Source organism: Zosterops lateralis, assembly GCF_965231275.1.
Source record: "Zosterops lateralis genome assembly, chromosome: 19".
Taxonomy (NCBI): domain Eukaryota; kingdom Metazoa; phylum Chordata; class Aves; order Passeriformes; family Zosteropidae; genus Zosterops; species Zosterops lateralis.
The window spans coordinates 10,281,080-10,298,367 of NC_139779.1; the positions used below are offsets into that span (position 1 = coordinate 10,281,080).

The 17,288-nt window shown below is 43.0% G+C and overlaps 1 protein-coding gene across 2 annotated transcripts in view; it reads left to right on the forward strand.

Moving 5' to 3' along the window:
* The first annotated feature begins 6,121 nt into the window (after window positions 1-6,121).
* CASTOR2 (cytosolic arginine sensor for mTORC1 subunit 2) overlaps window positions 6,122-17,288 on the forward strand; it is a 127,724-nt gene continuing 116,557 nt past the window's right edge. The window contains exon 1 of one of the 2 annotated variants that reach the window (XM_083875406.1): window positions 6,122-6,616. In XM_083875406.1, coding sequence (XP_083731532.1) covers window positions 6,504-6,616 — 113 coding nt within the window. In that variant the 5' untranslated portion in view covers window positions 6,122-6,503. Of the gene's footprint in view, window positions 6,617-7,114; window positions 7,177-17,288 lie in introns of those variants that run through there. The other variant, XM_083875407.1, reaches the window with a different exon arrangement.

Below are 17,288 nucleotides of genomic sequence, written 5' to 3' on the forward strand. Positions count from 1 at the left end.
GTGACAGTGTTTATTTGACTTGGTGCAAAATGGTGCAGTTAAGAGGGGAGCTGTGGATAAATTTGAAATCCTTAATTTGTGGATCATTAACTCCGCACCGTAACCCTTGGGAGACAAGGTCACCCGCTTCATGGGCCGGGAAGGTGCTTTTGCAAATAAGGGTGTTTGTTCAACAGTGCTGATCCCTGCTGATCTGTTATAAAAGCCATGTTAGTTATTGTATTCACATGTTATGTACAGTCATGTGATGCTTGAGGCCTGAAATACATTCAGGCAGACAGAAGAGATAAGGCAGGCTGCAATCTGGCTTTCTTCCCTGAGGTTTGCAGAATGTGTTTGCAGATGTGTTGATCTTCAGGAAGCTGGGAGGGGGAGAGGGAGTATTTTCTTCAAGTGCTTATTTCAGTATATGAGAAGATGAGGTCATCTTTAACACCTTCTAATAGCTGCAAAGGTGCCTTTACCACATCCTGGGCCACGCTTTCTCAGCTTTGTGTCGACAATGATTGTCAGCGTTCACAAAGTGGACATGACCTTAGTAATTTCATCTGGAGTTGTGTAGAGACAATGAGCTGGACTGGGTCTGTTTCAATAATGCTTATTGCAGCAAACAGGTGTAAGTGGCTCACCTGATCATCAAACCAGCGGGATCAGCATCTTGGCTGGGAAACTACCAGCTCCTGTCTCATGTGATGTTTTAGTTCAGCAACACATGCACTACTTTTCCCCTTTCTGTCACTAATCAATTTACCTTCTAGACTTTGAATGTTTCCAGCAAAGTCAAGGTTCAACTTCTTAATGCATCTAGGTGTTAAATGAAAATGAGGGCTTCACAGGAGTGGCTGTATCCAAGTAATCTCCAAGGATGGGGACTAGCTTTGCCAAACATCAATTAAGAGAAGGAGGAATTGAATAAAAATACCAAGACTAAATATTTATGCTTGGCTTCTCACAGGCTAAAGTTGAGTAAATACTGCTTACCTTAGAGGGGGACAGTACAAACCTACCACTTTATGGTATATGAGTTTTGGCAAGGTATTTTGTGGTTGGTGAGTCCTGCATCTGGGAGCTGCTATGTCCAGCTAGACATGACAGGTACATGCAATTTCATCCCTTGTATCCAGAGGCTACATGACACTGATTACAAGTGCCAAAGCTTCCTTTTCCCAGGCCAGTACTGAGAGTCCCATTGTGATCTGTTCTAGGGCTGTGAGGTATCACCAAAGCATAGAGCATAAGTGGGGGAGTTGTGACATTCTGTCCTCCCTGACCAAGCTGTTTAGATGGACATTTAATGGAGCTCTCTGCTGTTGTCCAGGTTAGGGGTAATGTGGCTTTGTGCAGGGGCAGAGCTGCCTCTGAACATTCTTTGCTGTGGCTCCCCTCAGCTCTCCTGCAGGACTTGGCCTCTTTGAGGAGATGATGCACAGCACAGTCTCATCTGCACCCCTGTTGCCCTGGAAGCATGAAGTGTCTGACCTGCTCAGCCCACTTTGTACCTCAACAGTAAATTAAAGGCTTCATTATCTTATTTGATAGTTGAATAAAATGCTTTGAAACACTGGCATATTAACTGCAATCAAGTTTTGAAAGGTCTCTGGTTGCCAGAAGGAAATTAGTCTGATAAATCGCTCTTTTCAATTAAATAAATGAGTAATTTTCAACAAGCAAGCTCAGAAACTATCATTTGGGAAGCTTCCCCATCCCCTTTTTTAAAATTTTATTTTCATTTTAATATATTACACTCGATTGTTCTTAAAGAACTGATTTTTTTTGCCTTGAGAGATTAACTGTCACTGAAGTATAAGCAGCTTGTAAACCCATCCTGTCTATCTGCCTCAGACAACGTTGCAGTGGTCTCATGATCAAGCAGTGGACTATGAATTGTACTTCCAAAATGATAATAACTAATGGTGTGACCTCGGATCATTGCCTGGCTTTCTGAGCCTTTGTTTGCTTGTTTGTCTAAAGAAGCCTTACCGCCCCTGGGTCAAATAGGCCTGTTTAACTTAAGCAAGGAGTTCCCAGATAATTATAGTTACTTAGTAACTTCCATCTCAGAGCAAACTGGTTAAAGCTGCTAAGAAATGTTGTGGCTTCCCTTTTGGTCAAAATCAGCAACTGACCTGAAGGTACCTCCAGTTCTCAAACCTTTAACCAGAGTCTGCACTCAAAAGTACAGCTTAGAAGCTGGAACAAATTGCTGTATCCCTTATGTACGGGGTCTGAAAGGGACCCCAGAAATGCACACTGACCCTGGTTTCACATCAGAGCTACAGATGTGCTGAGAACTTAATATGTTCTGTCTACTGAAGGAAAGCAAATGCTAGTACAAACAACTGTGACACTGGATTCATCTTGCCTTGGGCATATTTATCCAGGGTATTGCCATTACATCATTCACATTAGGCTTTTATTATCTGCTATTTTAGGTCTTAGCAGCTGTTATAAGATCTAGTCAGAGGTCAAGATGCTGTTGAACCTCAGATTTTTTAAAAGAAGAGCATAATTCTACCAACAACAATGCCAGATTTGCAGCAATGCAAGTCATGCAAATTATGAAAGATAATTTAATCTAAATTATATTTATTTTTTTAAAATGACATTTAATTGCCAAAAAGTAAGATACTGCATGTTAAATTCCGTCTGGAAAAGGCTACCATACCTTCATCTTTGAGAACCAAATAAGGTAATTTTGGACTTTTTCATTATATCAGAAAAGACTACAAATGATTTAAGAACAAATTTCCACCATCTAAATAAAATAATACTGAAATATCTGCTGTAGTTTGTAGTAACTGCATAAAACATGATGACTCGCATGATTAGAAATTCTCCTTTATTTTCCCTCCCTGTGCAGTGCTGATCTTCATGAACTGTTTGTCACAGTGCGTAATTACATTCCTTTCACCTAAACTATTTCTACATATTTTCAATTTCTATTTGCCGAAGCTGATTGTTGCTGAGTGTTTCAGTATGGTTTCGATGCAAATTGCATGCAGACACTTGGTTGGGTGGTGAACTTCAGTGTACTTTATGAGAAATTTTGCTCTCAGACAAAATTCAGACCCAGAAGAGCAGAGAAGTATTGGCGAACTGTACCTTGGTTGCCGCTGAGAGAAATGTTCAAGGTAAAAATGCAGACCATCTCCTTGAACTCAAGTTTTTCATAAAATAATCCATTCCTTCTGAGGACCTCATTTCCAGATAAACAGTGCTCCAGGGCAAGCAGGAGATGGCTCTTGCACTGCTCATCAGTTAGAAGGTCCTTATGATCATGAGCAGAAGCCAAGATACCTGAGAAGTCCCTGTTGGTCCAATTACAGTCTCTATTTTTTTACTGGAGAAACTCCACCACCTCTGGCCTCAAGGCTTCAACCCCCGAATTCTGCTCAGTGTTATGGGCGGTATCTGACACAGAGCACCTAGAAATCTCATCTACATATGACAGCTCCTAAGTGCTCTGCTTGCCATCCAGGCAGGAGATGACTCAAAGAGCCTGGTGAGATTTGTTTTGCTGCTGTCTCCTCTGCCTGTGCTCTTGTCCGAGCTCCCCACTCCTGTGTTCTGCCTGCCCAGCATGTGCTGTGGTAACTGACACTGCAAGCTGCGTGGGCAGGCAATGAGTTTTGGTTTTAGTAAAAATGGGCAGTTACACCGTCTTGCACAACAGATCCTTGCTCTGTGGCTGAACTGGGCCAATTGAGTCCTCCCAAGCTGCAAAAATATGGAAAACTTGAAATTGCAGTAATCAAAAAAACATTATAGTATGTTATGTATACTAACAACACATTCTAGGCTGCTCCCTGCATAGAATTTCCCAGATGTACCTGGCAACAAGGGAGAGAGAGATTTGAATACTAATGTCAGCTGGAGGAGGGGGCCCTTATTAGTATTTTGGCTAATTGCCAGGTTGCCTGCTCTTGAAAAATTTGCCTGTGCTGAGTTAGACATATTTTTCATGTGTAGAAAATTTTATTGAGTGTTGGTGGGGCTTTATATTTTCCTAATGCTTCCTTACAGTCAACTGTGTGAAGGTTCACAGTAGCCACAAGGTCAGTGTTTCTAGCTCAAGGGCCTTTAGGCCTTCTTTGGAAGACTTGGAAAACTATAGCAGATGAACAGGCCCAGAAAAGACATTGCAATTCTGGAGAGCACCAGATGTAAACTCACAAAATGAAGAAGTATTTTTGTGTTTTGTGGGCTGGGGGGGTGGGATTTTTTTTGCTTGTTGGCTTGATTCTTCTTCTTTTTAGTAAATATAGATGACTAACTCAGGGCCTTCTTTTCTCCTTCCCTGCAGACAGAACAAAGTCTCTGATGAGCTGCTTGTTCAAAAGGTTCCCACTGATTTTACCTTTGGGTCTGTTCTAACTTTCTCATTGTTTCATGTAAGCATTTTCTGTGGTAATTAGTCTGTAATAGCATAATCCCTGGTGGCCTTCCTGGAGTGTCTGGACTCCCTGGGTTGAGAAAGTTCTGCTGGGGGGCAACGTATTTTTCCCTAAGTGGGAAGGGTAAGAGTTGATGTTATGAATGGTGTGCTGATTATGATGGGAAAAATCTCTTAAAAGAGGAAAGTTTTGCAGCATTTCCTAGAAATTATTCAGGTTACATTTGTCTGATTTCCTCTGGAAGATCCCAGCAACCAAGATGTGTGTATATTTTGTCCCTGGCTGCTTCCTTCTGGACTCTGTGGTCTGCATTGTCACAGAAAACACAGGTATCTCAGTGATTTGAAGATTCAGGTGCAGGCATTTTTTGTAGCTGGGCACAGACTCATCCAGAGCTTTGAAGTCCAAGACCTTCAACTGGCAGCGGAAGCAGATTATAAATCCTCTTAAGCTTCCTAAAATGCAATGCATAGAGTCATCTGAACTGTGAGACCATGAAGGAAAATTAGTTTTTCAAAGGCTTTTTAAAAACGAAGTAGAGATTTGGTACTTCATGTTGGTTGCTTTTCCTCTAAATGATTTTGACAAATTGTCAATATGAATGCCTCTAATTGCAAGTTTTTCCTTTTTGGCTATAACAAAATCAAGACAGCCTTTCAGGAGTATGGCCACAGACAGAGGAAGAACCAACATGTCCAGGGGAAAAATACAGCCATCCCATGGGAATTAACAGAACAGAAAGGGCTTGGAAATCCTAGTTTTGGAAGCTTGTCTCCAGACAAGGGATTTCTGCAACAAGACAGACCCTAAAAAACTTAATGTAAAACTGCAGAAACTCTTCTTGCTCTGCAGGGGAGAGGAGTCACTTGGAGTGGGGCTTGGCTGGCTGAGCTCTCATCTTGGGCCCTTGAACACATCCCATGATTTAGTTTTCCTGTGTAGATCAGAGGTTTCCCTTTATAGTCATTCTAAAGCTTATTTGAAATCTTTTTGGTGAAAAGGGCCATAGTGACTAGATGCTGATGGTGTGTTCATGGCAGAATCAGTGCGATCTGAAGTCAGAAGGATCCTTGTACAGAGCCTGGATCAGTTTTACTGCCTAAGTCCAGTTCCATGAATACCTCGACCCTGTGTTGGTCAGCACGGTGGTGGTGGGTGTGGAGCAGAGCAGCAGAGGCTCAAAGAGTTGGAGTCCTGGCATTCCCCAGGGCCCTGCCAGAGCTGTCCCATGTCTGGGGGGCTCTTTGGAGGCCCATCCCTGCCCACCTCCCTTCAGCCTCCTTGTGCCAGGGAGTGGGGCAAGAATGGGGACAAACAGGCCGTTCACCCTTCCAGCCATTCACCCTTCCAGTGTTAGTACACACACCCAGGGCCAGTTTTGTGTTCCTGACGGCTGATTTTACCTCTGTAACACTCACACAAACGCTTTTTTCCACATAATTTCTGCTGCGCACAGAAGCAGACAAGGATTCCCCACCCGCTGCACGAAGGAACGAACAAGGTAAGACTTGAGCATTTCAAATCTCAATGAAAACTTCCAAAGTTCTCCTTCCTGCTGGTTCTGAGGTCGGGAAAAGATTTTCCAGCAAGCCGATAAGGCACAGAGAAAATAAAAACAAAACCATAACACCCATATAACAGAGTCGATGGCCGTTCTAACGCTGTTATTTACTTAAGTGGCGGGTGGGCGCGGGGCCAGCGGGAGCCCTGAGGGGCTGGCGGGAGCCCTCAGGGGCGGCGCGGACTCCAAGTCCCGGCATACCTTGGGGCGCGGCGCAGGCGCGCCGGCCCGGGCTTGAGTGGCAAGTTGTTTGTTCCAGCGAGCACCAGCTGCTCGGCACTCCGGGCTCCGCTGCTCCGCTCGCTCCGCGCCCCGCCGGCCTCCCCCCGCCGATACAACTTTTGCACCCTCCGCCCCTTCATCCCCTGCTGCCGCCTCCGGAGCCGGGAAAGGGACAGACGGAACCCGGGGAGGGAAAGGAAGGAGAGGGAAAAAAAAAAAAAAAAAAAAAAAGGCACCGACAATAACAGCCCCCCCTCCCCCTCCCCATTCAAAAACACAACATAAACCCCGGGGATAGATGAACTACAAATGAGAAAGAGGAAAAGATGGAACTGCACATCCTAGAGCACAGGCTCAGAGTGGCCAGCATAGCCAAGGAGAGCATCCAGTTGTTTACCTATGGATTAATCAAACTTGCTTTCCTGTCCTCTAAGACGAGGTAGGTGCTGGGGCTGGGGCAGCGCGGGGGGCGAGCTCCCTGCCAGGGGACACCGTGCTGGGGGCGGCCCCTGCCTGCCCCAGGGGGACCGGGGGCTGCCAGGGCACCCTCCTGCTCGCACAGGGGCTGGGCTGGGGGATCTGCCTTGCAAGTGAGCAGCGCAGCCTCCTTGGACAGGGGGAGGGTTGATGGGTGCTCTCCTCCTTGGGCTAAAAAAAAATAAAATAAATAAAGCACGGTCCTGGGATGGAGGACACCCCTCCTTGCAAGGGGGCAGGGTTGGGGTGGGGGTCACCTCCTTTCTGCAAAGGGCAGGGTGCTGGGCTGGGTGATGGCACCCTCCTTGCCAGAAGTCGGGCTGCGGGCTGGGGAGGGACGCCCTCCTCGCCAGACGACAGGGTGTTTTGGGGGGGTGAGAGGAACACCTGCGTCCTCCCTACCCACCCCCCCCACCCCCCATCCCAAGACTGTGAGATGGTGACGAGGATCAGCGCTGGAGTTGAGGATGTCCCCGTGCGGCTTTGGGGCAGCCCTGGCTCCCGGCGGATGAATGAGAACAGGTGGGGGCTGGGGGGCCCGGCCGGGCAGGCTCAGCCTCGGGGCGGCCGCCGGACAACAAAGGCAACAACAGCAGCCCGAGGAGGAGGAGTGCTGGGGTGGTTTTTTTTATTATTTCTTTTCCTCTCTCGCTCTCCCTGGTTTTTGTTGGGTTTGTGGGGTTTTTTTTGTTTTGTTGGGGTTTTTGCCCCCCCCCCCCGGGGTGTTGTTCCTTGCAGCACTTACAGAAAAGAGGCGGGTTTGTTTAAAAGGTGCTTTTCCAGTGCTGCCGAATTGGGGGAGGACGGGGGGCAATGCATGCCTTGCACTTAAAAATTGAGGTATTAAGTAATTTGGATTGTGATAGTTTTCGGGGAGAAGAAAAACGTAGTGGAAGGCACTGTGAGAATTAGTATTTTTGTTTTGTTTATTTAGGGAGAGGAAAGAAAATACTGTGGCCAGTTTATTTGGATGTGTGTAAGGTGCTAGGCCTTTTGCACAAAACAACTTGAATTGCAATTGCAGATTCTTCTGTCTTCACTTAGTTTGTTGACTTCACGCTATTCAGAAAGAGGAATGGGAATGTAAATAACACAATTCAAACTCTTCAAGTTTTGCCTGCCTGATAATTAGTATTTCAGTTTTCTCCCCACATTCATTCTCGTATTAAGGTGGGAATTTTTTTTGGCAGTGGAAAAATAATGAATAGATATTTAAGAAATAGAAAGCAAATTAATTTGTTTTATTTCAAACTGTAATTCAATGCTCTCTGTTAAAATGCTTACAGATGAATGAACCCATTTGTGGTGTAATTTGATTACAGCCCTTTATCTTAAACTTCATGCCTTGAAATTTCACTCTGATTTGGGGCTCATCCCATTTGGCTTGCCACTGACATTGTTTGCAGTGTAAAGTATATCAGCACCTTGTTTACTGCTGTCCCTGAATACTCCACAGGGCATTAAAGGGTCCTCAGTCTTAAGCTTCTATTTTTATGTGTTGTTTCATTGTAATTGAAAGTTGTTGCTGATTTTTTGAAGGTCTTGTTGCTTCCTCTCCCATGCTTGAAATGTCACTCTTACTGTCAACAATGAAGTCTTTAATCTGTTACTCTTAATGCATAGACTGGAGTTTCATGGGGCTTTTTCTGTTTGTTTGGAATTATATTTTTTTTAATTTTTATTTTTTTAAACTTCAAGGATGGTCCTGTTGTCTTTTTGCTTCACATTGCATTTCACATTTTCAATGTTAAAGAGCTGTGAAATGGTCAGGGCAGTAGGAGAACCCCTTTGGGGTTTGGTACTTGGGCATTTGGGTGCAGCACCTGACAGTTTTGTGTTGTCTCTGGTTCCTGTGTTGTCTTTTAATATCTACACCCTGAGTATTAATCTTTCCTTACCTTCCATGGAATCTCACTGATCAGGAACAACAGATGTTTGTGGAATGATTTGTTGGCAAGGGAAACTTCTCTTTATTTCCCTTTTGTTCATTTTGCTATTTTTGCAGACAGTAGAGATGCAGGGCAAGCTTGTTTGTGTCATTCTTGAGACAACTGACAGCGCTGAAATGCTTTCTCCTGTGTGCTTTTGCATGCCCTGGGGCAAGCGAGGTCCCTGGCCCACAGATCTCTGATGAACATCATATGTATAAGAAAGATGAGGGTCTCTGGAAGATGTAACTCTATAAATTTATGACCCCACTGTTTCTCTTTCCTCCTCCTTTAAAAAGTGAATATGCCCGAAAGTCAACAACTTTTTATAGGGGTGGGAGACAAATCTCCTCTCCCACACACCCCATCTGCAAAGAACCCTTCAGGGGAATGAAAGAGGGAGGTGGTCCACATCCCTGCTAATCCTTTCTGATGAGATAGCAAAGATAACAGTCACTACATCACCTACATTTTTCCCGGGGAGACCTTAAACAGAGTTTTACTGGTGCTGCAAGGCTGCCAGTAAGAAATAATGGTTTGCAGGACAGATGTGATCCAAAGGGGTGACAATGACATCATCAGTATTCTTACGTTAGTCATGCAAGAAACTGGAGGTTTTACATACCCTCCTGTGAGAAGTGATTTGGAGGGTCTCTTTCATGTTGTCATACATCAGGGGAAAGGGCTGGAACAGTTTTTTTTTTTTTTAAATCTTGCACATTTTTCTTAATCCTCTTGGGAAGGAAAAGTAACGAATCTCCCTCTTTATTTGGCCTTTTGCCACTCTCTCACACTCTTGCCCTTGTTCATGACACAAGTGTTTTAATTAATTTAACTTCTGTTACAATAGCAATATTTTCTTGTACAGAAAACAGCAGTTTTTAGACTATTCTGATGGCCAGAAGCAAGGCAGCAGCTCATGTGGTGAAGAGGTGAGACAAGGAGTGAATAAAATAGTGGGCTGAACTGAGCTGAAGGAAAAATACTATTAATCATAACTTTAAGTTAGGCATGAGGTATTTTATGCAAAGTTGCATTAAGAGAGGTCACCTAGGAATAAATAATAGTGGAACTGCTAAGCAGTTCCACTGAGGACTGTGTTCTTGGTGTTCTGCTTTTGTCAGTGCGGGCCTACTGATTTTAGCAGGCTCTGCCAGGCACCCCAGTGGAGGAGTGATCCATGTCTTTTTTAGTTGCATGCTGAAGATTTGCATGTGTCTAATCTTTTTGCTGTTGCTGTCATCCCCATTCTGGTGTTTTATTGATTGTGTTGGTGAAGGCATGGTCCTAATAGTGCCAGGCTTGGGGATTCAGTCCTGGTACTAACCATTCACCTTGGAGTTGGACTTAATAATCCTTGTGAGTCCCTTCCAGCTCAGCATATTGTGTCTCTGTGTCTGACTGGAATGTTCCTTAGTGCCAAGGATTCTCACCTATTCAGAAGCTGTGCAGTGTGTTTATACATGTAAATACAACAACTGTGTGTGGCTTCACCATTGCATTATTTTTCTTTTGCATGTGCCTCTGTAAATGCTTGATCTCTGGGGCAGAGAACTGTGCTCATCTGAAAACTCCAGCCTTCATCTCCCTGTGTGCAAAATGAGCAGCTTCCCTCACACCAAAACAAAGTGTCTCTGCTTCCTTGGTTAAACTGTCTCATGTTACTGGGAGAGTGCCACAAGTAACCTGCTTGAGGACTTGATACAAATACTGTTTTGCTACATTCCTGTCTTGATTTTTTTTTTCCTTCCTCCTCTAATTGCAAAGTATTTTGTAACTGCATCCAACAACGAAAAGTTCTGGATTCTGCACCTGGGTTGAGGCAGCCCTGGATGTGGGTACAGACTGGGGAAGGGGATGCTGGAAAGCAGCACTACACAAAGGGCCCTGGGGGTCCTGGTGATGGGCAGTGGGATCTGAGCCAGGAGGGACATCCCTGTCCTGGGGTCACCAGAACTGCCAGTGGGGCCAGGGAGGGATTGTCCTGCTCTGCTCTGGGGCAGCCTCACCTTGAGAGTTGTGTGCAGATTTGGGCACCACAGTGTAAAGAAAGATATTAAACCATTAGAGAGTGCCCAAAGGAGGCCATGAGGACAGGGAAGGGCCTTGAGGGGAAGCCTGTGAGGAGCTGCTGGGGGCACTTGGTCTGGTCAGCTGGAGAAGAGGAGACTGAGGGAAGACTCTTTGCAGTCTGCAACTCCCTGGTGAGGGGAGGAGGAGAAGCAGACACTGATCTCTGCTCTGTGTGACAGTGACAGGACCTGAGGGAATGGCCTGAAGCTGTGTCAGGGGAGGTTAAGGTTGGATGTTAGAAACAGGTACTTCCCCCAGGGAGTGGCTGGGCACTGAACAGGCTCCCCAGGGCAGCAGATGCAGCACCAAGGCTGACAGAGCTCAAGGAGCCTTTGGCCAACACTCGGGCACAGGGTGTGACTCTTAGGGATGGTGCTGTGCTGGGCCACAAGTTGGACTCAATGACCCTCATGGGTCCCTTCCAACTCAGCATATTCTGTGATTCCTTTTAGGGCATAGGAGTTAAATCTGGATGGAGGACAGTTTGGGAGAATGCAGGCATTGAGCACCAATAGATAGTAGGAAGGTGAGCCTACCCTTGTCTTTTGAGAGTATATAAAAATATATGGAGGGTCCAGGAGAATAAAGTGGGGTCAGGATTCTTCCAAGCACTGGGTCTATGTAATGCAGTTAGCCTGATTTCTGGGTAATGCTTTAGTAGACCCCTGAACATCTGGAGTCAATGCTAACAAATAATCTTTCCTGTCTATTCCAGTACCTGATATAAAGATTTGGTGGTAAGCTGTGAAGTAGTTGAGGGAGAAAAGTATTTTTTAAATTGTAAAGCTATTAAATTATAACTAGAATGAAGTTGAGCAGTTAGTTTAACCACTCAGGGCTGGGTGGTTAAAGTAATTGTATGTCATGTCTAGCATCACAAATTTTAAAATCTCTGGGGGTTTTTTGATACTTGTTGGTTTGAAGATGGTCATTATTTCTGAATGCTGAAGAGAAAGGAGTAAGTCCTGCATGTGTAAGGGATGAGACCTTGGTCACCTGAAATGTTTAAGGCAGACATTCCAAAAGCATCTCTCTCTGGGTTCTTGTTCAAAATGCTCCAGTTTCTGTTTATTGGTGACTTGACACAGAATTACAGACACTTTGCCAGCTTATAGGTTTGGCACTACATACACATGGCTGTCCATGGGAATGGGATGCTTCCCAGAGAAGCTGGATGGGATGGTGTAGCTATGCTGGGCTCTGCTTTGGGTTTGATTCTGTTTAGTGTGGAGAGATCCTTAAAAATATTCATTCCAATAAAAATGTAGAAAGAAATGAATGGTGATAAAATGTACAGAGTAAGTTGAATTTTCTTTGGGTTTTGAGCAAAAAATAAAGCTAGGTTTGTTGTCTTAAAGTTTGTGGTGGTATTTTTGGTAATCTGTCCATTTTGCTTAGTAATAATTGACACCTCTACTTTTGAACACTGTGCTGTTGCTATTAATATAAGTGTTTCTCATTCCCCAATCACTTGTTTACTGTATATGTGTCCTGAAATTGGAGATACTGTAATAAAAGGTCTATTTTGGACTTCAGAATATAATAGGACAAACAAGTGCTTAAAATGTATCCATGCATCATTTGAGGACATTGAGATCAGCAGTCTGTTTCCTTGGTATGAACTCAGACAAACACATGTTGTTTATGCCCTTATAAGAGAAACAGATCGACCTGCAACACTGGATGATTATCTGGCAAAGGCAAGTTACTCCTATCATTAAAACCTTTTTTTTTTTTTTTTTTCATCTCTCATGGCTTCTGCCATCCTGTGCGTCCTAGGAAGACCACTGAGTAAAGGCTTCTGCCAGTTGTAAGATCATATCTACTCATCTAAAACATGTTGATCATGTTTTCTTTTGTTGTGGCAAAGACTCCCAAATGCCTTGAATATTTTATTTTGTTTTCTGGGTGCATACATGCATGTGATATCTGAGGTTTGGGGACTTCTTTTTCAGTCTGATTTGGTGACCATCTGTTACAGAAGGACTGAGTACTGATGTCCAGACACCACAGGAGGCTGGAGTGATGGGAAACCTCATGGCTAAAGCTGCCTGCCTGTCCTTCCCCAGGGCACTCTGCTGCCCTGCTTGCGTCACCATGGGCATTCGTGGTGCTGAACTTGCTGGTGGATGTTCAGGATGAGTAGAGCTAGTGAGAATCAGCTAACTGAGTGGGTGGAGAGAACAGAATTTACTTGTTTGGGCTGAGGAGGTATATAAGCTCTTTAATTGTGGATGTCATCAGTTTGCATTTAAGGCTGCTGGGTGTTTCAGCTGCTGCTGGGCTGTGAGAGCATTCTGCAGTGTTTTAGCATGTTAAACCTTGGGAGGAACAGGCTTCCTTCCCGATGGTCTCTTACTGTTTATCCACAAATGTTATTTTTTCCCTTTATTTTCTGCTTCTGGCACATGGCTTACCAGTGGGGCACTGCCCAATTTTCTCTTTCTTTTCCTGGCAGTTCTGTCATGCAGTCAGTCCTCAACCTACCATGTGGTCCCATCAGGTTGAGGCTGATGCCAAGTCAGAAACTGACAGGAGTGCTTAGAAACTAAATGAGTTTCAAAAGGTTGAATGGAAGTGCTAGATCAAACCCAGAGTGTAAAGCTGGGCAGCACTATGTGCTGGAGAAATGGTGATTTAGATTTACTTTTAAGATAAATATTTGCCCGTAGTTTGTAGTGGGATAGTTGTTTATCCTTAATTCCCATGCCTCAGTTCATTGGGAAAGCTGTCACATAGATGAGATGCATCACCTGTGTTACGTAAAAGAAACATCGATGGTGTCCACTCATGTTGAGCTGAGAAACAGAAAAAAGGAAAAAATATTCATCTTTTAACATGTAACTCATTAAAGATCCCCTCAGATCATATTTTCTTTTAATTACTTTGAGGTGAAAGTCAGTATTTAAATTAAAAATGTGGCTTTTATCAGTTAGATGGTTCTTCCTGCAAGCTGGTACTGGTATGCTTCAGCAGTAGAGCCAGTTCAGGTCTGTTAAGGGAAAGTATGAATACTGTGCATTTGTCATCTCAAAGTATCAGCTGAATTGTTAATTTACACAATAGTTTGAATCCACAGTCTACCCCTCCACTAAACTGTTACTTAAATTAGGCTCGATTTGATGGCTGAATTCTTTGACAATGCCTTGGTCATTCTCTGTAAACATGTAAGTATTTCCATTGATTTTTTTTTAATTGTTTAGCACACCACTTCGTTTATCCAATACACAACTTCTTAATCATCCTGCATGTTAGAGCTTTAATATATTTGGACAAGGCCTACAGTTTCTTTCTCAGCAGAAACAGTACAGATTTGTTCTTTTGTTTACTGCCAGCTCAAGAGTAAACTCCAGCTCTGATCTGCTGGTAACTGAAGGCTGGTAAAGGAAGAATTATCCAACAGTAATGTAAGGAAATATCTCCCTTCATTGTAGCTCAAAATCAGCAGAGCAAAGTCTCTAAGCTACTGTTATCATTTCGAAGTAAAAAGGTCTCTTCTCCCCACCCTCAGCTCAGCTTAGTTTTGTGTAGATAAGATATATTTGTTAAGAAGGAAAACAACAGGCAAAAATGTTCTATTATGGCACAAAAGAAATGAAGATTGATTAAGCCAGTTTCATGACCATACAAGCCCTGGTTAGTCCCAGACTTACTGCAAAAAGTTTTACTGTGCTGACCATTGAAACAAAGAATCTGATCTCATTTTTGTGGTCTGATATATAATAACACTATGTACTGGTTATTAATATTCTATTTCCACATCCAAAGAAATCCAGTGAACGCCTAAACTTTCTCACCAACCATAACAACCTTACTTTGGTCTATTAAATGTGGCTTACTAGAGATTAAAATAAAAAGCCTACATTTGACATGCAGCCTGCTTTAGGAAGCTCCCAGCAGTAATACCAGAGATACCAGATCTCCCAGCAGATACCAGAGCTGCTGTTTAGCACAGAGTTGGCACACAGAAGAGAGAAGTGGCAAGTTTGCTTGGTGGCAGAAAACCATTCCCTAATCCTTTGGGGACCTCTGGGGTCTGCTTTTGTGGGGATGCCTGGGTAGGCAAAGTGATTTTTTTCAGAATTTTGTGGTGCAGTTAATGTTTGGTAACGTGATGAAATACATGTTTTTAAGATACTTGTGCTACTTATTGGTCAGTAATTGTAGAGAGATGTAGGCTGTTATTGATGGTAAGCTGTCCTTGACCCAAATTTTTTCAATACAAATTGTTTATAATATAGGAACGAAACCCTCTCAGGAGTGTAAATGTATGTTTGACTGAGATGTAACTGTAAAGGAGAAGTTCATCTTCTTTTTGTGTGAACTTTTAGTGTTCTTATTATAGGGGATACTAGACATGGCATAAGGTATGCCTATTTAGGAGTAAAATGCAACCTTTAGGTCTTTTACAAACTATTCAAATAGATGAATTTAAAAAGTTGATACTGAGGGAATTTCTGAACCTGAGAGGGGAAAATTTACAAGTTTTGACATGGGTAGAACTGTTAAGAAATGTATGTGTGGCTCTCTCTGTCTTTTTCCATTCAGATCTTTTAAGAATGTTACATGGAGAGAATCTGGGTAATAAGATGCACTGGTTTTAGCAATATCTGAATATTTATCCTAATTCTGTGGTTAAAAGATCAGTATTCAGCCCTTTCTTATGCCATGCATGTTTTTAAAGGGTGACTTGGTGGAAGTTGATAAGTCAGACCTTTACTGAAATGGCCCGTGTTAATCTTGCTTAACATTTGTAGCTTTTATTTCTTTTCCTAAAGAAAGATTGACTCTTTTCCCTTGATAACCTTTAAGGCACTCACTTGCAAATAAATGTAGTCTTGGCAGGAAGAAAAAAAGGTAGCTCTTAATACTGAGAAGGATATACTCTGCATGCATCTAAGCAACTGTATACATTTACATAGATTTACTTAGTCTTCATTTTTGTGCTTTTTTGAAAATGACGGATGACTTATCAGGTGATTGGTCTTTCAGTTGTGATATTTTTCAAGCTGCTTTTGGGTAGAAATCTAGCTGAAAATGTTTGCAAACATTTTCATTTGCTCTTTTTAAACTACTACACAGTATTCAATGTGCTAAATATTTAGGGGAAAAAATCTCAGCTTATTTTGTGTTTATAACTAAGCAGTGTAGCATGACCTGTACTAAACAAATGAAGCCAGTGGTGACTTGAGACTGTGCTTGGCAAGACATTGGAGCTGGGAGGTCTCAGCCTTCCACATCTACTACTTATTTGGAGGCTGGAAGAAGGAAACCAAGTTTACTTGCCTTTTCAGTTCCTAACTTGTTTCCCAACCTGGAATTAACTAGTGATCATTTTGAATTAAACTGAGTAATTTGAAATGAGGAAAATGTTCACCCATCTTGTGGAAGATAATAAGCTGTCAAAATCTGCTGTATTTGCATAAGTGGACTGGTCACGGTGGCTTTGTCGGTGATTTCTCCTCAGCTGACTTAGTTTGCTTTGGAGTTTGGAGCAGCAAACATATTTTGATAAATGTTGTTTAAATTTTCTCACTTATACCTAAGGTTATATTGTCACTGCAAAAATTTTTTGGATTTCAGGTATCTTTATCTCAGATGAGCAAATGTTAAAATAAAATTGTGGTCTTGATTGTTTTCATATCCAAACTACTTGGTTGCAGAAGGATGGTATTAGAATTGGCCTTGCACTGCTGTGGGGATAGATTTCAGGCAATTCATGATATACTGAGATGATGTGTTGTGAGTTGCATGTTATTACCCATTTGGCATTTTTGGAAACCAAGCAGAGTTTTATTATGTGTTGTTTGCATCTGCTGAGCCAGAGAGGTGTGAAACCCACACACTTGTGGCTCAGTCTCCCTTGAGCTTACTGCAGGTAAGTCTAGTAAGTGAATGGTTTTCTGCTGTGAGTGGTGGGACTATGTGCTTTGCAATAGGTCCATCTCACAAATTAAGTGGTCACAAATTGACACAGATTGTGTTTGTTAAGAGATTTTTTTTCTTCCAGTAAAATGCCAGCAATGCAGAGTGGTTATAGCAATTTTTTTGCAAACAAAATCAATGCTTCATTATGGAAAATAAAATGGATGTAGTTACCTGCATTGCAGACAGGGTAACCATAGGTACCGATGTGCAGAATGGCTGGATTCCTAAGGAACAGAGCATCACTTTTAACACTGATTTTCTTTCTCAATGGTTGTTTTCTTGTCAGTATTCCTGGCATACGGTGTAACAGTATTTTGATGACTGCCAGAAACTACTTTGCTACACCAGTGTGGTGATGTTGGCTAAACACAGAAAAATAAGCAAGAATTTGGCTTGACCAGAGCAGGCTTCATGGTTTAATGGTGAGAAAACTGAAGGGAAGTGGTAAAGGCCAGAGCTGGCCCTGTGAATGGGCATGGATGGGGCATGACTGCCCAGGAGCCTCATGCGGGTGGAACTAATGGTTACTGCAATAGTGGAGCCTCAAGCTTCCTGTGTAGTTTTCAGTCCACTGTCACAAACTTAGAAAACTGCAAATCATCACAGAATGGATGAGGTCAAGAAGGATCTCTGAAGATCATGTAGCCCAACCCCCCAGGTCAAGGCAGAGGCTGCTCAAGCAGCTTGCTCAGGATTTTGTCCATT